The sequence below is a fragment of the Heptranchias perlo genome, chromosome 41, assembly GCF_035084215.1.
Source record: "Heptranchias perlo isolate sHepPer1 chromosome 41, sHepPer1.hap1, whole genome shotgun sequence".
Lineage (NCBI taxonomy): Eukaryota > Metazoa > Chordata > Chondrichthyes > Hexanchiformes > Hexanchidae > Heptranchias > Heptranchias perlo.
In genome coordinates this window covers 5,910,920-5,932,948 of record NC_090365.1, presented here as the reverse complement: position 1 = coordinate 5,932,948, position 22,029 = coordinate 5,910,920, and the positions used below count along the sequence as shown (strand labels likewise).

Genomic DNA, 22,029 nt, shown 5'->3' with positions numbered 1-22,029 from the left:
GAGTTTGGAGCGGTCAGGTGGATGGACTGACTCACAGACTGACTCACATCTGTCCAGCTGCCAACATCCAGAAGGTCGAGTTCCTCTTGCCAGAATCCACAAGTCTTCGGTTGTGACGTTACAGAGCATGGTGAGCATTGGCCCTCACTGGCCATGACTCCGTGCCCCTGCCCCTTACTTTAATTAACAACAGGCAGTTAGGGAACACATTGCAGTCATTTTGAAGAGGATTGTTTGTTTGGCCCCAACTGAAGCTGCTTCTGCTCTCCATCAAGCTCTGAAACAAAATGCTCGATTACTTCTCACTCCTGGAATTCCATCCTACTGAAAGGAGAGTCTGTGAGTCACCAAGACTGCACACATTATGTGTCCTGAGCTTCAGCTGTACTAGAAACAAGGCTTCTTTCTCATAAAACACTCTGATATACCCCACACCCCTCACTGTAACACTCTGATATATCCCACACCCCTCACTGTAACACTCTGATATACCCCACACCCCTCACTGTAACACTCTGATATATCCCACACCCCTCACTATAACACTCTCTGATATATCCCACACCCCTCACTATAACACTCTCTGATATATCCCACACCCCTCACTGTAACACTCTGATATATCCCACACCCCTCACTGTAACACTCTGATATACCCCACACCCCTCACTGTAACACTCTGATATAACCCACTGTAATGCTCTGATCTACCCCACACCCCTCACTGTAACACTCTCTGATATATCCCACACCCCTCACTGTAACGCTCTCTGATATATCCCACACCCCTCACTGTAACACTCCAATATAACCCACACCGTAACAGTCTGATATACTCCACACCTGGCACTATCACACTCTGATATAACCCACACTGTAACACTCTGATATACCCCACACCCGGCACTGTAACACTCCCTGATATACCCCACACCCCTCACTGTAACACTCTCTGATATATCCCACACCCCTCACTGTAACACTCTGATATACCCCACACCCCTCACTGTAGCACTCTGATATACCCCACACCCCTCACTGTAACACTCCGATATACCCCACACCCCCACACTGTAACACTCTGATATATCCCACACCCCTCAATGTAACACTCTGATATACCCCACACCCCTCACTGTAACACTCTGATATACCCCACACCCCTCAATGTAACACTCTGATATACCCCACACCCCTCACTGTAACACTCTGATATACCCCACACCCCTCAATGTAACACTGATATACCCCGCACCCCTCACTGTAACACTCTGATATACCCCACACCCCTCACTGTAACACTCTGATATACTCCACACCCCTCAATGTAACACTCTGATATACCCCACACCCCTCACTGTAACACTGATATACCCCACACCCCTCACTGTAACACTCTCTGATATATCCCACACCCCTCACTGTAACACTCTGATATACCCCACACCCCTCACTGTAACACTCTGATATACCCCACACCCCTCACTGTAACACTCTGATATACCCCACACCCCTCACTGTAACACTCTGATATACTCCACACCCCTCAATGTAACACTCTGATATACTCCACACCCCTCACTGTAACACTCTGATATACCCCACACCCCTCACTGTAACACTCTGATATACCCCACACCCCTCACTGTAACACTCTGATATACCCCACACCCCTCAATGTAACACTCTGATATACTCCACACCCCTCAATGTAACACTGATATACCCCACACCCCTCACTGTAACACTCTGATATACCCCACACCCCTCACTGTAACACTCTGATATATCCCACACCCCTCAATGTAACACTCTGATATACTCCACACCCCTCAATGTAACACTGATATACCCCACACCCCTCACTGTAACACTCTGATATACCCCACACCCCTCACTGTAACACTCTGATATATCCCACACCCCTCAATGTAACACTCTGATATATCCCACACCCCTCAATGTAACACTGATATACCCCACACCCCTCACTGTAACACTCTGATATACCCCACACCCCTCACTGTAACACTCTGATATATCCCACACCCCTCAATGTAACACTCTGATATATCCCACACCCCTCACTGTAACACTCTGATATATCCCACACCCCTCACTGTAACACTCTGATATACCCCACACCCCTCACTGTAACACTCTGATATACCCCACACCCCTCACTGTAACACTCTGATATACCCCACACCCCTCACTGTAACACTCTGATATATCCCACACCCCTCACTGTAACACTCTGATATACTCCACACCCCTCAATGTAACACTGATATACCCCACACCCCTCACTGTAACACTCTGATATACCCCACACCCCTCACTGTAACACTCTGATATATCCCACACCCCTCACTGTAACACTCTGATATATCCCACACCCCTCACTGTAACACTCTGATATACTCCGCGCTGTGCACATTTTCTGTGGGGTACGGAATAAGCGGAGGATGTTAAAAAATCCTCGTTCATTTTGCCTGACAATCTCACTAAAACACACCAAAGGAATTACAACCAATTTTGGACGGTAGGGACGCAGCTCCAAGCAACCAGGCCAGCTGGACGGTGGCGGTCCTCCCGCCAGCAGGTGGCGCTGAAGCCGGCGGTCGGGTTGTGTCGAAAGTGCGGTTATTATTATTAAACTTTTCACTCTGTGACCAGCAACCTGGTCGGACAAAACACGATAAAATATTTCCTGATATTCCGGGTGAATTATTCACATTGAAGAGTTGGGTTTGTTGGCGGTGAATCTGCCGCTCCCTCTCTCCACCTCTCTCTCTCCCCCCGCGCTGCCATGGCGGCCGGCAGCGTGTCGGCTCCGAGTTTCCTCAGTCTCGGCCCGGCCTCCGGCTCCGGGCCCCGCCGCAAACCGCAGCGGAGACGGCTCAACAAGAACAAGAAGAAGAACTGGAGCAAACACAGCGATGTCACCGAAGTGGAAGAGTTCCTGGAGGATGTGCGGCTGCAGGAACGGACGGTCGGGTAAGGTGACAGAGAGTGGGGGTGGGGTAGGAGTCTGTACCCTCTTTCTCCCCCCTCCCCCCCACCCTTCTCCCCCCCTCCCCCCACCCTTCTCCCCCCCTCCCCCCACCCTTCTCCCCCCCTCCCCCCACCCTTCTCCCCCCCTCCCCCCACCCTTCTCCCCCCCTCCCCCCACCCTTCTCCCCCCCTCCCCCCACCCTTCTCCCCCCCTCCCCCCACCCTTCTCCCCCCCTCCCCCCACCCTTCTCCCCCCCTCCCCCCACCCTTCTCCCCCCCTCCCCCCACCCTTCTCCCCCCCTCCCCCCACCCTTCTCCCCCCCACCCTTCTCCCCCCCACCCTTCTCCCCCCCACCCTTCTCCCCCCCCCCCACCCTTCTCCCCCTTCTCCCCCCCCCCCCCACCCTTCTCCCCCCCCCCCCCACCCTTCTCCCCCCCCCCCCACCCTTCTCCCCCCCCCCCCCACCCTTCTCCCCCCCCCCCCCACCCTTCTCCCCCCCCCCCCCCACCCTTCTCCCCCCCCCCCCCCCACCCTTCTCCCCCCCCCCCCCCCACCCTTCTCCCCCCCCCCCCCCACCCTTCTCCCCCCCCCCCACCCTTCTCCCCCCCTCCCCCCACCCTTCTCCCCCCCTCCCCCCACCCTTCTCCCCCCCTCCCCCCACCCTTCTCCCCCCCTCCCCCCACCCTTCTCCCCCCCTCCCCCCACCCTTCTCCCCCCCTCCCCCCACCCTTCTCCCCCCCTCCCCCCACCCTTCTCCCCCCCTCCCCCCACCCTTCTCCCCCCCTCCCCCCACCCTTCTCCCCCCCTCCCCCCACCCTTCTCCCCCCCACCCTTCTCCCCCCCACCCTTCTCCCCCCCCCCACCCTTCTCCCCCTTCTCCCCCCCCCCCCCCACCCTTCTCCCCCCCCCCACCCTTCTCCCCCCCCCCCCCACCCTTCTCCCCCCCCCCCCCACCCTTCTCCCCCCCCCCCCCCACCCTTCTCCCCCCCCCCCCCCACCCTTCTCCCCCCCACCCTTCTCCCATCCTCTTTCCCCCCTCTCTTTCTTTGACGACGACCCCCCCCTCTCTTTCTTTGACGACGACCCCCCCCCTCTCTTTCTTTGACGACGACCCCCCCCTCTCTTTCTTTGACGACGACCCCCCCCTCTCTTTCTTTGACGACGACCCCCCCCTCTCTTTCTTTGACGACGACCCCCCCCTCTCTTTCTTTGACGACGACCCCCCCCTCTCTTTCTTTGACGACGACCCCCCCCCTCTCTTTCTTTGACGACGACCCCCCCTCTCTTTCTTTGACGACGACCCCCCCCCTTTCTTTCTTTGACGACGACCCCCCCTCTCTTTCTTTGACGACGACCCCCCCCCCTCTTTCTTTGACGACGACCCCCCCCCTTTCTTTGACGACGACCCCCCCCCTCTCTTTCTTTGACGACGACCCCCCCCCTCCCTTTCTTTGACGACGACCCCCCCCCTTTCTTTGACGACGACCCCCCCCCTCTCTTTCTTTGACGACGACCCCCCCCCTCTCTTTCTTTGACGACGACCCCCCCCTCTCTTTCTTTGACGACGACCCCCCCCCCTTCTTTCTTTGACGACGACCCCCCCCTCTCTTTCTTTGACGACGACCCCCCCCCTCTTTCTTTGACGACGACCCCCCCCCTCTCTTTCTTTGACGACGACCCCCCCCCTCTCTTTCTTTGACGACGACCCCCCCCTCTCTTTCTTTGACGACGACCCCCCCCCTCTCTTTCTTTGACGACGACCCCCCCCCTCTCTTTCTTTGACGACGACCCCCCCCTCTCTTTCTTTGACGACGACCCCCCCCCTCTCTTTCTTTGACGACGACCCCCCCCCTCTCTTTCTTTGACGACGACCCCCCCCCTCTCTTTCTTTGACGACGACCCCCCCCTCTCTTTCTTTGACGACGACCCCCCCCCCTCTTTCTTTGACGACGACCCCCCCCCTCTCTTTCTTTGACGACGACCCCCCCCCTCTCTTTCTTTGACGACGACCCCCCCCCTCTCTTTCTTTGACGACGACCCCCCCCCTCTCTTTCTTTGACGACGACCCCCCCCCTCTCTTTCTTTGACGACGACCCCCCCCCCTCTCTTTCTTTGACGACGACCCCCCCCCTCTCTTTCTTTGACGACGACCCCCCCCCCCTCTCTTTCTTTGACGACGACCCCCCCCTCTCTTTCTTTGACGACGACCCCCCCCCTCTCTTTCTTCGACGACGACCCCCCCCCCCCCTCTCTTTCTTTGACGACGACCCCCCCCCCCCCTCTCTTTCTTTGACGACGACCCCCCCCCTCTCTTTCTTTGACGACGACCCCCCCCCCTCTCTTTCTTTGACGACGACCCCCCCCCCTCTCTTTCTTTGACGACGACCCCCCCCCTCTCTTTCTTTGACGACGACCCCCCCCCTCTCTTTCTTTGACGACGACCCCCCCCCTCTCTTTCTTTGACGACGACCCCCCCCCTCTCTTTCTTTGACGACGACCCCCCCCCTCTCTTTCTTTGACGACGACCCCCCCCCCTCTCTTTCTTTGACGACGACCCCCCCCCTCTCTTTCTTTGACGACGACCCCCCCCCTCTCTTTCTTTGACGACGACCCCCCCCCCTCTCTTTCTTTGACGACGACCCCCCCCCCTCTCTTTCTTTGACGACGACCCCCCCCCTCTCTTTCTTTGACGACGACCCCCCCCCCCTCTCTTTCTTTGACGACGACCCCCCCCCTCTCTTTCTTTGACGACGACCCCCCCCCTCTCTTTCTTTGACGACGACCCCCCCCCTCTCTTTCTTTGACGACGACCCCCCCCCCCCTCTCTTTCTTTGACGACGACCCCCCCCCCCCTCTCTTTCTTTGACGACGACGCCCCCCCCCTCTCTTTCTTTGACGACGACCCCCCCCCTCTCTTTCTTTGACGACGACCCCCCCCCCCCCTCTCTTTCTTCCCCCACCTCAAGGGTACCGATGCCAATTGTAGCCCCGGCCAATTAGTAAATATTATCCTGTAGAAGGTTAGAAGTTGAGGTCACTGTTTGAAAGGAGGGCTTGATATTCTCGGCGAGCCGGTGTGGTGGGTGGAATGATCAGGAGCCGACTGGGGGGGCCTGCAGGACGGACCCACAGACCCACGTCCATTGTTGAGATTGTGGCCCTCAACAAAACGGTTAGTAACACTGCAGGAGTACAAACAAATTGAGAATCTTTGGACTCCAGTGTGTTAAATTGTTCTTTGCCAATCTGGATGTCAATTATCTCACAAAACTGTTCTTATTTTCAGTGGTCTTGTGTCTGAAAAGACAGACGACAACCTGTTCTTCGTTGACACAGGAGACGATAAGAAAGGTAAGAAACTTGTTCTGCCAGAATGAAGTTCCCTGGATATCTTCAGCAACTGAGAACTGGGTTTTCACAGCCTCATTACCATGGGTTCAGCCGTAGCTCAGTGGTAGCACTCTCGCCTCTGAGTCAGAAGGTTGTGGGTTCAAGCCCCACTCTAGGGACGTGAGCACAAAATCTAGGCTGACACTCGCAGTGCTGCACTGTCCGAGGTGCTGGCTTTCAGACGAGATGTTAAACCGAGCCCTCGCCTGCCCCTCAGGTGGACGTAAAAGATCTATTTCGAAGAAGAGCGGGGATGTTCTCCCCGGTGTCCTGGGCCAATATTTATCCCTCATTTTTTAAAAAACAGATTATTATCTGGTCAATATCACATTGCTGTTTGTGGGCCCTTGCTGTGCGCAAATTGGTTGCCACGTTTCCTACATTACAACAGTGACTACACTTTTAAAAAAATGTACATCATTGGCTGTAAAGCGCTTTGGGACTTCCTGAGGTCGTGAGAGGCGCTATAGAAATGCACGTTCTTTGGAGTGGGGCTTGAACCCCTAAACTTTCTGACTCGGAGGCAAGAGTGCTACCACTGAGCCACGGCTGACACCTTAACTTTGAGTTATTAAAGACTTGCTCGAGCTATGGGTTCCTGGACAATCCTGGGGCTCAATGAATGAGAGCAGTCAGAGGTGTCAGCTGGTAAGGCACAACCAATTCCCCCAGCAATGTTTTTATATCAGTCAGATGTGTCAGGAAAAGTCAACCAGGTATGTTAGCGTAATGGTTACGTTACTGGGCTAGTAATCCAGAGTCTTGGACTAATAATCTCAGTGTTTTCAGATCCCACCATGGCAATGAGATTTTGAATTCAGTTTAAAAAATCTGGAAATAAAAAGCTGGTATCAGTAAAAATGACCACGAAACTGTCGGATTGTCGTAAAAACCCAACTGGTTCACTCATGTCCTTTTATGGAAGGAAACATCCTTGCCTGGGCCTGTATGTGACTCCAGTCCCTCTTGACTCTTAACTGGCCTAGCGAGCCCCTCAGTTGTATCAAACTGCTATCAGTGGTTCAAGGGCAACTAGGGATGGGCAATAAATGCCAGCGATGCCCGCACCCCCAGAAGGAATGACCAAATGAAGACAACCAGAAAATGCAGGAAATACACAGCAGGTCCGTCAGCATCTGGGAGGAAAGGGAGGTTAACATTTCCAGTTGGGATCCTTCACCAGAAGAGCTGACCATTCTATTTTTGTAATGCATGCATATAAATATTTTATTTTTTCTATAGACCTGCTCCTTAATAAAGGAAAATTGAAGCCTCTGCGGATCGACCTAATTCTCCAGCCAGACACCAAGGTGGCAGCGCCCAAAGAGTGAGTCTGTGACATCTTCTCATGTTGGATTCCATTTTGTGAACTATTATCAAATTTTTTTTTTATATAAATGCAGAAGTGATATGAAGAAGCTTTACACAGCTGAAGGTTTTTTAATGTGTATTAGTATGTTTGTGGATAACACTGGGGTGCAGGTCTGTCACTATATAACACTCGGGTACAGTCCTGGTGGGTATAATACTGGTGGGTACAGGTCTGTCACTATAACACTGGTACAGATCTGTCAATAAGTACTAGTTGCAACTGGAGTAATATCTGGGGATGAATCTCTAGCATCCCATGGAAGGGTTAAGTATGATCTGTTTCTCCGAGTTATGTAAGTTTAGCGCTAATGGTGATCGCACCGGGGGAAGCTGCAGGAGAATCAAAATAAGTTTAGAAACAGGAAAAAGTAATTGAGCTAACAAATGTCCCTGCTCATCTGAAAATTTATCACTGTGGCTTCAATGCTTTTGTTATTAGGCTGTATAGAAATAGAAAAAGCAGCTTGGGAGTGATAGGATGGGACATTGATCTGCGTGGGTTATGTTTTCTAAACCTGTGGTTGTGTTGTACATTCGAATTGAGCTGTTGGACCAGTGATCTGTTTCCTGACCCTAGGATTTATCAGGGACTTGGTCTTCCACCTCTGACCCCTCGATTTGAACCTAGTCCAGGGGGGTGAAATAGAAGTCTTCTCTGACTCGCTATTCTTACAAGCAGCAAGATTTTTTTTGTAAACTGTTATTTTGTTGTAACCTTCTGCCTAGATTTCTTTCAAGTGAGTTTTTTTTAAAACTCGATCTCTCTCTCCAGTATTTTAGCACATCAAATTCCCAACAGCCGGAAGCTGAGAAGGAAAGCGGAAATGGAAAAGCGTTTTGGCATTGTTCCCCGGAAGCAGCGCCTGCTGTACGCCAGGCTCCAGAAACCTGCGGTGAAAACAAAACCCGTTCCCAACAACAACCCCGCCAGAGGCTTCTATGACCTGTGGTCAGTCGCAAGTAAGAGAGAAGCCTTTATACCATGCACGCCTGTACTGCACTTCACCTGGAATGCATGTGTCAGAATCCCACTCCCCCCTCCCCCCTTTACCTGGAGGTGCTGATTCACATTCTGTGGGTGCTGGTCACTCTTTGATGCTTTATCCAAATGGCCACTCTTCTACTGTGGGTGGCTATCCCCATCTAGCCCCAATCCAATGACCGAATGACCTGCCGTCCAACACGTACCCACTTCCTAGTTGGCGTTTGGTAGAACGAGATAGATACAGAAAATGCTGGAAAACACTCTGCAGGTCAGGCAGCATCTGTAGAGAGAGAAACAGAGTTAACGTTTCAGGCCGATGACCTTTCATCAGAACTGAAAAGAATCAGGTCATCGGAGTCCCCGCTGCCCGACCTGCTGGGTGTTTCTAGCATTTTCTGTTTGTATTTCAGATTTCCAGCATCCGCAGTGTTTTGTTTTGGGTAGAATGAGATTGGGAATAGATTTCTTTTCTCGTCTCCCAGCCCAGAGACCGCTGGGGTCAGCTGGCACACTCCTGTTGCTCCTCTGGCTGCCAAGCGCACGCTTCATGGTCTGTGTGGCTCACCTCTACACTGGTCATTAGCTTTGCTCACTGACCATTGGGATACCAAGCGAGGGATGCAGAGTGGGTGTTGAAATGACATCAAGGAGCTGTTTAAGATTCAAGCTGTCTGTATATTGTGTGCATTCTCCACTCATCCTTGTTTGTCTGTCTGTTTTTTTGTTGCTGCTACTGTTGGTGTTGATCAGCTGTTTTTCTTGTTTCTTTGAGGTCCCCTAGACAAAGAGCTAGAAGGCAAAGACCCATGGTTCCTGGAACAAACCAAGAAAAAAAGGCCAAAGGTCGGTGTCTGAGAAAACTGCTGTAATTGAGTGAGCGAGTGAGGTACACCTGCAGTGACGGGAGTAAGTCAGGACAGGAATACGTCACTCATTCCCTCTTACTGCAGGAGGGAGGTACTATGTTAACAGGAGTAGACCATTCAGCCCCTTGAACCTGTTCTCCATTTGATTTAGATCATGGCTGATCTGTTACTTAACTCCATTTACCGGCCTAACCAATTCTTAATCCAGTTTGCTACTCTCCCCCAATTCCATACCCTTTAATTATCTCTAGTAATCTCCAGTGTGGTACCTTGACAAAGGCTTTCCTAAAGTCCATGTACACTATGTTCGCTGCATGTTCCCCATCTACCATGTCTGTTGCCTCCTCAAGCAATGCTATCAGGTTTGAACAAGCACAATTGTCCCTTTTGAAATCTGTGCTGGCTGCTTCTAACTATTTTCCCTTTATCCAGATACATGGTAGTTTCATCCTCAATCTCCTCCAACCCTCCAAGATCTCTGCGCTCCTCCAAATCTGGCCTCTTGTGCATTCCGGATTTTCATCGCTCCACCATTGGCGGCCTAGGCCCTAAGCTCTGGAATTCCCTCCCTAAACCTCTCTGCCTCTCCCTCCTCCTTTTGAGATGCTCCTTAAAACCTACCTCAGGTGTCAGCTGTGGCTCAGTGGGTATCACGCTCGCCTCTGAGTCAGAAGGTCGTGGGTTCAAGTCCCACTCCAGGGACTTGAGCACAAAATCTAGGCTGACGCTCCAGTGTAGTACTGAGGGAGAGCTGCATTGTTGGAGGTGCGTCTTTAGGATGAGACTTAAACCGAGGCCCCGTCTGCCCTCACAGGTGGATGTAAAAGATCCCACGGCACTATTTCGAAGAAGAGCAGGGGAGTTCTCTCCGGTGTTCTGACCAATCCCTCAGCCAACATCACTAAAAACAGATGATCTGGTCATTATCACATTTGTGGGATCTTGCTGTGTGCAAGTTGGCTGCTGCATTTCCTACATTACAACAGGGACTACACTTCGAAAGTACTTCATTGGCCGTGACGCGCTTTGAGGTCGTGAAAGGCGCCATATAAATGCATAACGTCATCTTCTGCTTCTCCTCTTTGACCAAGTTTTTGGTCACCTGTCCTAAAATATCTCCTATTGTGGCTCAGTGTCAAATTTGGTCTGATAATCGCTCCTGTGTAGCGCCTTGGGATGCTTTATAAAGGTGCTATATAAATGCAAGTTGTTGTTAATTAGAGACTCTAAACTAAGAGTATTGCACATGCAGAGTATTAGGACAACAATTAGAGTCCGCTGGCTTGGTGCAGTTTCAGTATCTATATTAAATAAGCTGGTGTCTACACAGCGACGTAGGGGAAGATTTCTTCTGTTTCAGCAAAGTATGAAACACATTTCTGATTTCGGGACAAGTACCCCACAGAGAAAAATGTTTTTTTTTGTACATAGGGAGGAAGGGTGCTCTTATCTTCAAACTGTGTTCTTTATTTTAAACAGCGCCCACTCAAGCTGAACCAAAAACCTTCCCAGCTGTCGGCAATAGAAGTGATTGCACCGGGCGGCTCGTACAATCCCACGTTTGAATCTCATCAGGTACGTGGGCTGCGGCGACTTTTTTCGTTTTTTTTTCTTGTTGCAAACGTATCATCTCAGCTAGAGATAAGAATTAAAGCTGGATGTAGAAAACAGAGGCTGCTGGAAATGCATTACACAACACAGGAGGAGGCCATTTAGCCCATCGTGTCTGTGCTAGCTCTTTGAAAGGTATCCAATTAGTCCCACTCCTCTGCTTTTTCCCCATAGTCCTGCAAATTTCTCCTTTTCAAGTATTTATCCAATTCCCTTTTGAAAGTTACTATTCAAGCAGCTTCCTTTCAGATAGTGCATTCCAGATCATAACAGTTCTCTGCATTAAAAAAAATTCTCCTCATCTCACCCCTGCTTCTTTTGCCAACTATGTTAAATCTGCGTGCTCTGGCAGTGGGACAGGGTTCTCCCTATCAAAACCCTTTGTAATTTCAACACCTCCCCATTTCAAAATCATGTAGGGTCTAGACAGAGTAAATAGAGAGAAACTGTTCCCACTGGCAGAAGGGTCAAGAACCAGAGGACATAGATTTACGGTGACATGAGGGAAAAACTTTTTTACACAGTGGGTGGTTAGGATCTGGAATGCAGTGCCAGAGGGGGTGGTGGAGACAGATTCAATCATGGCCTTCAAAAGGGAACTGGATAAGTATTTGAAAGCAAAGAATTTGCAGGGCTGCGGGGGAGTGAGACTAACTGGATTGCTCTTGCACAGAGCCAGCACAGACTCGATGGGCCGTATGGCCTCCTTCCGTGCTGTAACCTATGATTCTATGAACCTTCTCTGCTCTAAGAGGAACAATCCCAGCTTCTCCAGTCTCTTCACATAACTGAAGTCCCTCATCCCTGGTACCATTTTAGTAAATCTCCTCTGCACCCTCTCCAAGACTTTGGCATCCTTCCTAAAGTGTGGTGCCCACAACTGGACACACTACTGCAGCTGAAGCCTAACCAGTGATTTACAAAGGGTTAGCATAACTCCCACATCTGAAAGAGCCATGCAAGTTAATGCTTTGCATGGGGTCCTTCAGAGCTGGCAGGGTCAGGCTGGAGACCCCCCCACCCCCCCAATATAACAAGGCAGAGTCGAGTTCAGCAATATTCCAACTACTACTCACAAACTGTGTCAGACTCTGTGTTTCCATCAGTTTCTGCTTCGTGCCTCATGGACCTGTGATGAATAAGAGGTTCCTCAGCCAGTTTAAGGGCTTTGACGTTTTATCAAAGTACAGGCGAGGCTTTTACGTCAAAGGATCCTCGTGATTGATTATTGGTTTAACACTTGCCGCAAATATACTTTTATCAAGACCTACAATATCCTAAATACGTTTTGTGTAAATTTTCACGAGCAGTAAATTTACTGGTACTATGTGTTTCAGTAGATGGAAATGATTTGCTGTTAAATTATTGATGCACTTTATATATTTAAAAACACTTGTCGCCACAGGCTCTGTTACTCGAAGCTCATGAAGTGGAAGTTAAGAAGCTAAGAGCCGAGGAGAAGATTAACCGGCAGGTGAAATTTCCAACTCAAGAGGAACTCCCAACAAAGGTAGGAGTGGACATTTTGTTATCTTTGTCCTTTTCTGTCCTTAGCCCCTCCTGCCCTCTCCTTTCTGGAACACAGTACCATGGGAATTTGAGAAATTAGTTCAGCTGGATGCCGTTTTCTCACCTCACCGGCCCCCCACCCCAACAAAATGTGTTGTGGTTCTGACAGGTTAATGCTGGCTCAGTACTGGTGCAGGAATCTGGGAGCCTAATGCTGACTGCCTGTTTCCCCGTGCGTTTGCAGGAAACAGAATTCCAGGAGCTGTGCCAGGGTCTGTTGGAGGATTCAGATGGTGAAGAACAAGAGGGGCGTACGAAACCCGATGACGACGAAGAGGCCGAAGACGGACTGGTGTCGAATGCCGTTTGTTGTGAGAAGAAAACCGAGCGGGATCGCAAAAAAGAAAAAAGAATCAAAAAGCAGGTGGGTGTGGAATCAGTCTGCATCGTTTCAGCCTCCGTCAGAGAGCAGCGTTTGCTGTGGTGCCCTCCAGATCGGGCACGGGCCAGTATGGTAACAATAGATGTAGCGCAGACCTCTCTCCGCTCTGGCCCCGCAATGTACCTTGCCTCTAACCTCAGGAGACCCCAGCCGGCTGCTGCAATGAGACATTTCGATTTGCTACTCTCTCTGAGAGAAGCTGTCAGCTGGATTCTGATAGCAGGAGAAGGTGCTATTTCCTCTGACCGATCAAGGTTAATATAGGGGTAGCGTTTCACCTCTTCCTCTTCTCTTTCCCCCCCCCCCAAAATCAATACTTCTTGGTTGGTTAGCAAGTGATTTTATGTAAATTGTGACATTTTCTAGAAGTGACATGGATGCAGACCGTAAACAAAGGATTGCAGTAAGTGAAGATCTGAAAATGTCTTTCTATTCACACCTGGTGCCTGAGATGTAATACGTTCTGCTCCTCAGCACTAACATGCCTCATCTTGGTAAGCACAAAATTCACACGCGAAAAAAAACAATCTGAATTATTTCCCTGCCTGATGACGAGAGCCATCCTTGCACACAAAGAATTCCTGTGGATCTCCTGTCTGGGAATGTGAGGATAATACTGGGATTCCCAGGCACTGTCAAGTGGGCAGGCGTGGGAACTGAAGGCAGAGGAAATAATCTGATTTGGTTTAATGTCATTGAAGAACATCGGGCAGCACTTCAGAGTGTCTGTTCTTGTTTCCCTTTGTTCAGTTCTGACAACTTCCTTTTGCAGTTTGTTTGTAAGGCGAGCGGGAGTGAACGGGCATCTGTCTCGTCTCTTGGGTAGAGGCTGTAAACCAGTCCAGTTAGAGGCTTGGGTTTTGCAGTCGCTGTGATACAGTAAAAGGAAAAAGGTTTCCGGGTTATTGGCAATGAACACCAGCACTTGGACAGGATTTCGTCTGAGCCTTGAACTTTTTGTGCTGGACTCTGGTTCTCACCAGTCGTCCCCTCACTCCAGCTTGTGCCGGTGTGAAAACTCTGCCTGTGTGTTTCATGCTTTCCCCTTGTCAGTGTGCTGTAAAGAACCGTGGAGATTTGCTGCATTGTCCAGGGGAATGGGCGAGAACGGAGAGGATATTGTGCCGACATTGAAAGACCGTCAAAGTACTTTGGTTAACTTTGAGATGCTGCTTATAAACTCGTTTCAAATTTATATTGGGAATGTTGCATCCCTTGCCCGAGCCAAGTGTCGTGCAAGACCTGCTCTCTCAATGTGCTTTCCGCACCTTTTTAGGAGCAAAGGTTAAAGGAGCAAAAGGAGGCACGGCAGAAACAGCAGGAACTGTTCCGCCTTCGATCCATCAAGGGTGAAGTGAGGGAGCTGGAGCTCAAGCTGGCAGAGAAGAAAGCAAAGCGCGCGGAGAAACGCAAAGCTGAGGCCAACAAGCCTCGACGGCTAGGCCGGTTAAAGTAAGTGCTTTTATTTCCCCTCAAAACCTTGGCTCGGTGGGGGGTGGAAAGGTGTCTGGTTATTACAGCACAGGCTGCTGCTCCGTGCGACGGTGGGCTGAACTGAGCAGGGCAAACGGCAGCTGTGGTTTTCTGCACGTTCCACAGCGCGCGCGCACGCACTGACCACCCGTCCAGCCTCAGCACCGACTGGCTGGACATTTACTTTGGAAACTGGACCCTGAAAGTTGAATTTTTTTTAAATTCAGCTCTTTGGAAAATCAGTGATTGATGCCTGTGGTCGGGACGCCACTCTGTGCCTGTGCCAGCGGGCCACGTGCCAGCGGGCTGCTGTGCACGCGCACAGCTGTTTGAATAGCTGGGTTCCCAGGGGATGACAGTCTCCCCCAGACAGTGGGGCGGGTACCCAGGCCAGTTGCATCTTTCAGGCAAAGAACGAACAGGTTGCCCATCCCACGAGGCGGAAACTAATGCGGTAAAATAAATGGAACTATTCTTGTTTTATTGAAAAGTGTAAATGCAGATTTAGAGAGAACACGGGGAAATTTGACTCCGTGCTCAGTCCTGTCCCCTGTCTGATGTTTTTTTTTACTGTGAAAGGTGGCAGCCCTGCCAGCACGTGTCAATAAAGCTCACTGCTGCATGGTGTCACCCCGGCTGATACCGAGGAGGGAGTGACTGGGTACAGGGGTTGATTTTGTGTTTTAACAGTTGTTGAAAGTATATTAAACTCAGATTTAGGAAATAAAGCCTAGAGTTTGATTTTTGAAATAAATCTGGGTGCAGGTTCACACCGAAAGCTGTGTGAGATTGGGTGAAAAGGTCATTTTTCGATGTAGTTTCCCTGAATCCCATCTCTTTGTGCTGTTGGTGAGGAATATGGTGACTGAGTGTGTTTGTGTTTCTTGTTTAGATATGAAGACCCTGACCTTGAAATAAAGCTCAGTGATGAGCTCTCTGGTTCTCTCCGGGCTCTGAAGGTTGGTATTGCAGCGACGTTTATTTTAATTTGACTGGAATATGGCACCATTACAAATTCCCTCCCCTCCCGCATACAGCTTCTGCAGTGGGGCGCAGGTGGTGGTGAGTTTTCCCGTTGTTGCCATCGTTGTCTAGTACCGAGGAAGGTGATGGCGGACCGCCCTCTGGGCTACAGGCTGTAGGAACACCAGAAGTTATAGAACCGGAAGGCACTGTTGAGATCCAGCCGGCCAGCCCCAAAGTTTAAAGTATCCTACACGTTGCTGTACAACTCTCGTTCCCCTCTGTGCCAAGAATCTGTCCATTTCTCTCTTGAATCTGACTCCTCCTGAAAGCTGCACTTAAATATGTTTCAAGGTACGGACTAATGATACAAACCTTGTCCACCCTGCCCAGTGACGAGAACCATCCTTGCGCACAAAGAATTCCTGTCCGTGGATGGGAATGTGAAGATAGCTCAGGGTTTCCCAAGCACTGCCGAGTGGGCTTTGTACTGGGATCTGAGGGCAGAGGTTAATTACCCGTATCGGTAACCTTCACTTCCATTAACCACTTTCGACCTTCTTATCTGCACAAATCTAAAGAACTTTGGCCCAGGCTTTCAAGCTGGGGTCGGTGAGGGGATTCAGGGCCTCAGCGCTTGTTCATCGGGTTTCTGTCTATCTGAAGCCAGGTATATCACATGCTATGAACAGAGTGTCTCAAATTCTCTGCTTGTTGGCTTACTAGCCCAGTAATCCTGCGGCTGACATTGTTATTTGGAAGTTAGGACGGGGGGGGGGGGGGGGGTCAGTGGGCGTGTCAGTATTTGGGGGGTATGTCTGTGTTTGGGGAGGGGGGGGTCGTTGGGGTTGGGGGGGATTCCAGGGAGGGTTTGGTGGGGGGGGGGGTCATCAGTATTTGCAGTGTTTTCCCAGGATTTTCAGTATTTTCAACGGACCCCCGGTTGTTGTCAGCATAATCAAGAGGTCCCATACAAAGCAGAGATTGAAAACTAAGGGCCTGCACAACTTAACTAGACTTTCAGCCAGGCTTTTTATGTGTATCACTTGGACCAGTTACTGGTGAAAGCAGCCTGGGGCGTGCTCTCCTTGAGTGCTCATTGCTTTTTTGCCCCCTCTTTTTTTCCCACCCCCCCACCCCTTCAAGTGGCATAGCAGAGATCTGACCTTCCATTTGCACACCAGAACACTATTCTACCTAAACCTCTTGTTAAATGAGATTAATGAGAACTAACGGCTGTCGGATTAATAATTTTAGCTTTTGTTGGCAGTGTTGCTCATGCCTGTGGTTTCTGTGTAATATCTTATGTTTTTTTTTTCTTCGTTTTCCTCAGCCTGAGGGCAGTGTCCTTGCTGACCGATTTAAGAGTTTACAGAAGAGAAATCTGATTGAGCCCAGACTGAGGGCGAAGTAAGTGGGATATGACTTGTGTAGAATTGTCTTTTTTTAAAAAAAAAGCTGCATTAAAATGCACGGCAGAGCATGGTGCTAAAACGGGGCAGAACCTCCCAGCCTTGGTCCTGTGTCCGCCCTCAGTTAACACGTCTCGGGTGGAGCAGCAACAGGCGATTTACAATTCGACTCGGTGCCTCCGGGCTGAGGAGCAGAGTCAAATCAATCTGGGCCCGCCGCTCCTGATTGATGGCCAGTGATTCCTACTGCGAGGTGCGTGTGTGTAACTATCCAGCAAAGGTGGGATCAGGCCTGGTGGTGATGCGCTCCACTGTTAAATAGCTCGCTAACGCTCGTTGCCTAGACCCTTGTATGAAGAAAGAGCTTGTATTTACATAGCGCCTTTCACGACCTCAAGATGTCCCAAAGCGCTTTACAGCAAATGAAGTACTTTTAAAGTGTAGTCACTGTTGTAATATAGCAACCAATTTGCACACAGCAAGATCCCACAAATAGCAATGTGATCATGACTAATTTGTTTTTAGTGATATTGGTTGTGAGATAAATATTGGCCAGGACACAGAGGAGAACTCCCCTGCCCTTCTTCGAAATAGTGGTCGCGGGATCTTTTACCTCCATTTGAGTGGGCAGTCAGTCAGTTAACGTCTCATCCGAAAGATGCAATTTTGTGTTTATGGAAAATATGTATTTTGTGAGAAGAGTCTTTTTTTGTAAAATTGGTTTTGGCAATGGTCTCAGTTTATCGTTTTCCTTTCTTAGGTTCAAGAGGAAGCACAAGCTAAAATATGTTGAAAAGAGAGCATTCAGAGAAGTTACGTAAGTCTCCTGGCTGTACACTATCAGAGGCCAGCTTCTGAGCTGAACTGGTTATTAATTAACACCGCAGAGTCTACCTGTTTGATGTTGCTATCACATTACTGTATCCCCAAGGTGTGAAGTCTGATATTCCAAGGTCTGAGAATTAATGGCCAACTTTGCAGTCGTCCAGCATTGCCCTTAGGCCACCTGACAGCCCTGTCCCACTGCTCCCCCACCAGTCTGTGGCGAACTCTACGAGAGGCCCCAGGACATGATTTTATACACTGACCTTGTAAAATATAATAGTTAAGCCGATAACTGGAAAAAAAAAAGAATTTTAAAGTTCTCAAATTCTGTTTAAATTTACTACTTGCAAAAGATATTGCTTTAATTATTAAAATGCTCATAGATAGAGTTAAGTTTGTTTGTTTAAGCCCTGTGCTGGATCAAACCTGATTGTCCACATCTGGTTATTGTATGTCTTGGAGTGGCTCCTGTACATTTACACCAGGTAAAATCGCTTGTGTCCAACATGCTCTCCACTGCCAGTTTCTGTACAGTACACTGCTAAAAAGCTTCCATGTACATCGGATTCCATGTGACCCATGGGCTGCCGCGTGTCTGTTGCTGTATGTTACATACCCAGGGCTTGCTGGTACTTGAGAGATGCACTGGGGCTGAAGGAGCCCCTGATTTACCATTGATTACATTGTATTAATGTGTGCATCTCCTACACAAGTGCATTAGCGGTTTGCTTTACGTCCCCTTCCATTTGCCTTTCTCCAGCCTTATCGTGAACCTCCGCATATGTAGGACCCCACCGCTTTGTAACTGCACAAACTGTATCGCAGACAGGCAGCACTGCGAGCGAGTGATGTTCAGCTCTGCCCTTGGCTGGTAGTTACAGCTGATCGCGCTCCCAGTGGGCGGGCGCCCCACCGGTTTAGTATCGCGGGTACAGCCCAAAATTAGCTGGATTGAGACTGGCCCGAACTTCGCTTCATAGAAACCTTTTGTTGCAGTGTCTGGTGAAACTGAATATAGTAAACTTTTTGAACTTTGCAACTAAATTTGCTTTAGATGCATTAAAATGAAGGCAGTGCAATATCAGTTTATATTGATTTATTGTTTAAAGCAACAGTGTAATTAACTACTTTTAAAATACGACCCTTCGAGCCACGAGTTGGGTTGAGATGGTGCCGAGTCCAGAGTTAGCATTTAAAAAAAAAAAAATTCTACACTGTAAATGTGGAACAGATGTACAGGCCTATTCTGCAGATCCTCCGGTTTGTTGTTAACCCAGTTTTATCCAAACTTTTTGGATTGTGAATCCTGCCCTTTTTAGTTTCTGCACTGACAGCAGGAGGGAGGGTTGTGAGCTGCCTTTGTTCCGTATTCTCTAATTCATATTTAAGTAGACCAAAAATTCAGCAGCTACGTGGCAGAACAATTCATTCCCTCAGTGAGGTCCCAACATCTGGAACATATTTGCATTTTTTTCCCACCCCGTCTGTAAATTCTAGAAATAGCTATTTCTCTGATAGGAGATTCTACTTAGATCCCAGCCTCCTCTCCCTGTCCCCCCCCCCCCCTTCCCCTGCATTGACCCTCTCCCTTCCCCCGCATTGACCCTCTCCCTTCCCCCTCCTGTTTATTTGCTGCTACAGTAATTCTCCTTTGAATTTTCCTCTTGCTTTCCTCCTGCCCTTCAGATATCGTTCCCTTGCTCCCCCGCACCCCCCTGCTCCCTCACTCTACTGAAATTTCTGCTTTGACCCATTTGTGACCTCGAGTGGGGCCACTCCTTACATTTCTTAGTCTTTCTTTCTTTCCTCCTAGAATCTGGCACTTAAAAACTAAACTTGGTGTCACCTGACCACCATTTCTTGATTTAACTCGCAATCTCTCCCATTCTCACCAATCTTGATGTCCTGGTCCTTCACGTAAGGGTCTTAACGTCAAAATTATATATATATATGAAAGGGTGATTGACCGCCGCATTTGGCGATCTGCTGATTTGGCTGTGATTTCTGTACATGCCACAAGGTGTCAGTGTGATGTAGGTGATGTGGATTGTACTGGGAATGGAGCCAAAAACCTTCTGCGGGATCCTGCAATTTGCCTGAAATTGGAACAGAACCAGATTTGCCTGTTTTGGATTAGCTTTTTAAATTGAGAGAGCTAAAACTTCTCTACAGTTAACAAAAAATGTTCAATACCACTTCACGTGGGGATTGTTCAGCAAGACTGCTACTTGACCCCGGCCCAAGCTGCAAGCTCAGAGAGATCCCATTTATTTATCTGGCGTTACGTACGTAGACGCTTGAGGGTGGAAACTTGTCTGAAAACCAGTGTTAGTCCCTGCTAATTGGCACTGTCAACTTCACTGCCCTCTGGGTACAGGATCTGTCTGAGGATTGAGAACTTTCAGTATTCCCACTGGGCTTTTTTGTGTATCGGTCCTAATGCTTTAGGATAAATTGCACTTTACCCCATACACTTTTACATGGGATACTCTTCTGTGATGCTCTTAAATCATCCCCTCAAATTGATCCCACAGTAATCACCAGTACTTCACCACACTCAGACGTGTAATCACTAGTACTGTACAATAGTGTTGCACAGCTCTCTTAAAACCCTGTTATTCCTGTCCAGCCACTTACGATTTTCTTGGGAGTTTCCCGGGTCCTGCTATTAAAGTGCCTTTTTGAAACTTTATTTTTCAGGTTGTAGCCTCTGTGCTCAGAAGGAGAAGAGAATCTCACGGCTGAAACCGATGTTTAATCTTTTTTTCTTGTGTGTCAATAAAATGTCTAAAACATTTAATATACAGATGGTATTTTTGATTACTGGCTGTTTCTGCAATTTTCTTTGGTTTATTAAGAATGATGAATAGCCGAGGTTCTTTATCTCTTTTAGTGTATGTGTGTAAAGCAATAGCTGTGATTGGTGAAAATTTATCCAATGGGATTGTTTGTCAATCCCGTCAATCTGCATTTTTACGAGTTCTCTCCAGTTTTCTCCTGAAGGCGCTGACACTTGCTGGGATACAGGTTCCATAGACACCCCAACTCTCTGGGGCCTTAACCAGGTAACCAGGTATGAGCCCGGACGCTGAGCATCAACTGGCCATTTGACCGGGGGAGTGGACATCAGCGCACAGTCCAATCCTGGCCTCATCTACCCATCTGTACACCTGCACTTTCCAGCAAGGGCCACTGTGTGGTAATCGGGAACAGAAACCTGGCTGCTTTTTTTCCCCTGTCCCTCTCAGCCTGAGTGCTGAAGCCAATCGCAGTGCCCCTCAGTAAGAAAGAAAGAGCTTGCATTTAAATCGCGCCTTTCACGACCTCAGGAGGTTCCAAAGCGCTTTACAGCCAATGAAGCACTCTTTGAAGTAGAGTCACTGTAATGTAGGAAATGCAGCAGTCAATTTGTGCACAGCAAGATCCCACAAACAGCAGTGTGATAATGACCAGATCATCTGTTTTAGTGATGTTGATTGAGGGATAAATATTGTCCAGGACACCGGGGAGAACTCCCCTGCTCTTCGTGGGATCTTTTACGCCCACCTGAGAGGGCAGACGGGGCCTCGGTTTAAAGTCTCATCCGAAAGACAGCACATCTGACAGTGCGGCACTCCCTCAGTACAACACTGGAAGTGTCGGTCTAGATTTTGTGCCCATGGCTCTGGGGTGGGAGTTGAGCCCACGACCTTCTGACTCAGAGGCGAGAGTGCCCCAGCTGCCACCCTATTGCGCTGGCTGATATCATCTATCTCTCTCCAGAACTGGCCTTGAACCTCTTAACCTCCTGGTCTCTGTGGTTCAGATCACCACAGATGGTACATTTTCTGAGCGGGCGGGGGATTTTTGCATTGCTTCTATAAAACCTTGTTCTAGTGATGTGTCCTTTCTCTGACTGTGGCTAACGCTTGTCGATTGAACAAAAAACAAAGTTCTGGTGGGGTGGATTTATCGGATCCTGTTCCGTACTGCGCTTGATCTGCTGCAAGGGCAGTCAGCTGCCTGTGATTGACAGACCCTCTGACGGTGGGTAGTGTTACTGGAGTAAAGATCAGAAGCTGCGCTGTGATGCTCCTGTCGTAAAGTCCAGACGACATTGGCTCAGGTACTTGTATTTAAATACAACCTTACTGCACCTCAATGTCTCAAACACTACGCAATCGGTGAATTACTTTTGAAATGCA

At 49.4% G+C, this 22,029-nt stretch overlaps 1 protein-coding gene across 1 annotated transcript; it reads left to right on the top strand.

Moving 5' to 3' along the window:
- The first annotated feature begins 2,788 nt into the window (after window positions 1-2,788).
- nop53 (NOP53 ribosome biogenesis factor) lies at window positions 2,789-20,649 on the top strand. Its single transcript, XM_067974990.1, has 13 exons — window positions 2,789-3,000; window positions 6,285-6,349; window positions 7,631-7,715; window positions 8,532-8,719; window positions 9,517-9,587; window positions 11,090-11,185; window positions 12,627-12,731; window positions 12,975-13,154; window positions 14,449-14,624; window positions 15,538-15,604; window positions 16,942-17,018; window positions 17,781-17,837; window positions 20,546-20,649. Exons 1-13 carry the CDS (start codon window positions 2,813-2,815, stop codon window positions 20,550-20,552), a joined length of 1,362 nt encoding a protein of 453 aa, XP_067831091.1. The 5' UTR covers window positions 2,789-2,812; the 3' UTR covers window positions 20,553-20,649.
- Window positions 20,650-22,029: the final 1,380 nt, after the last annotated feature.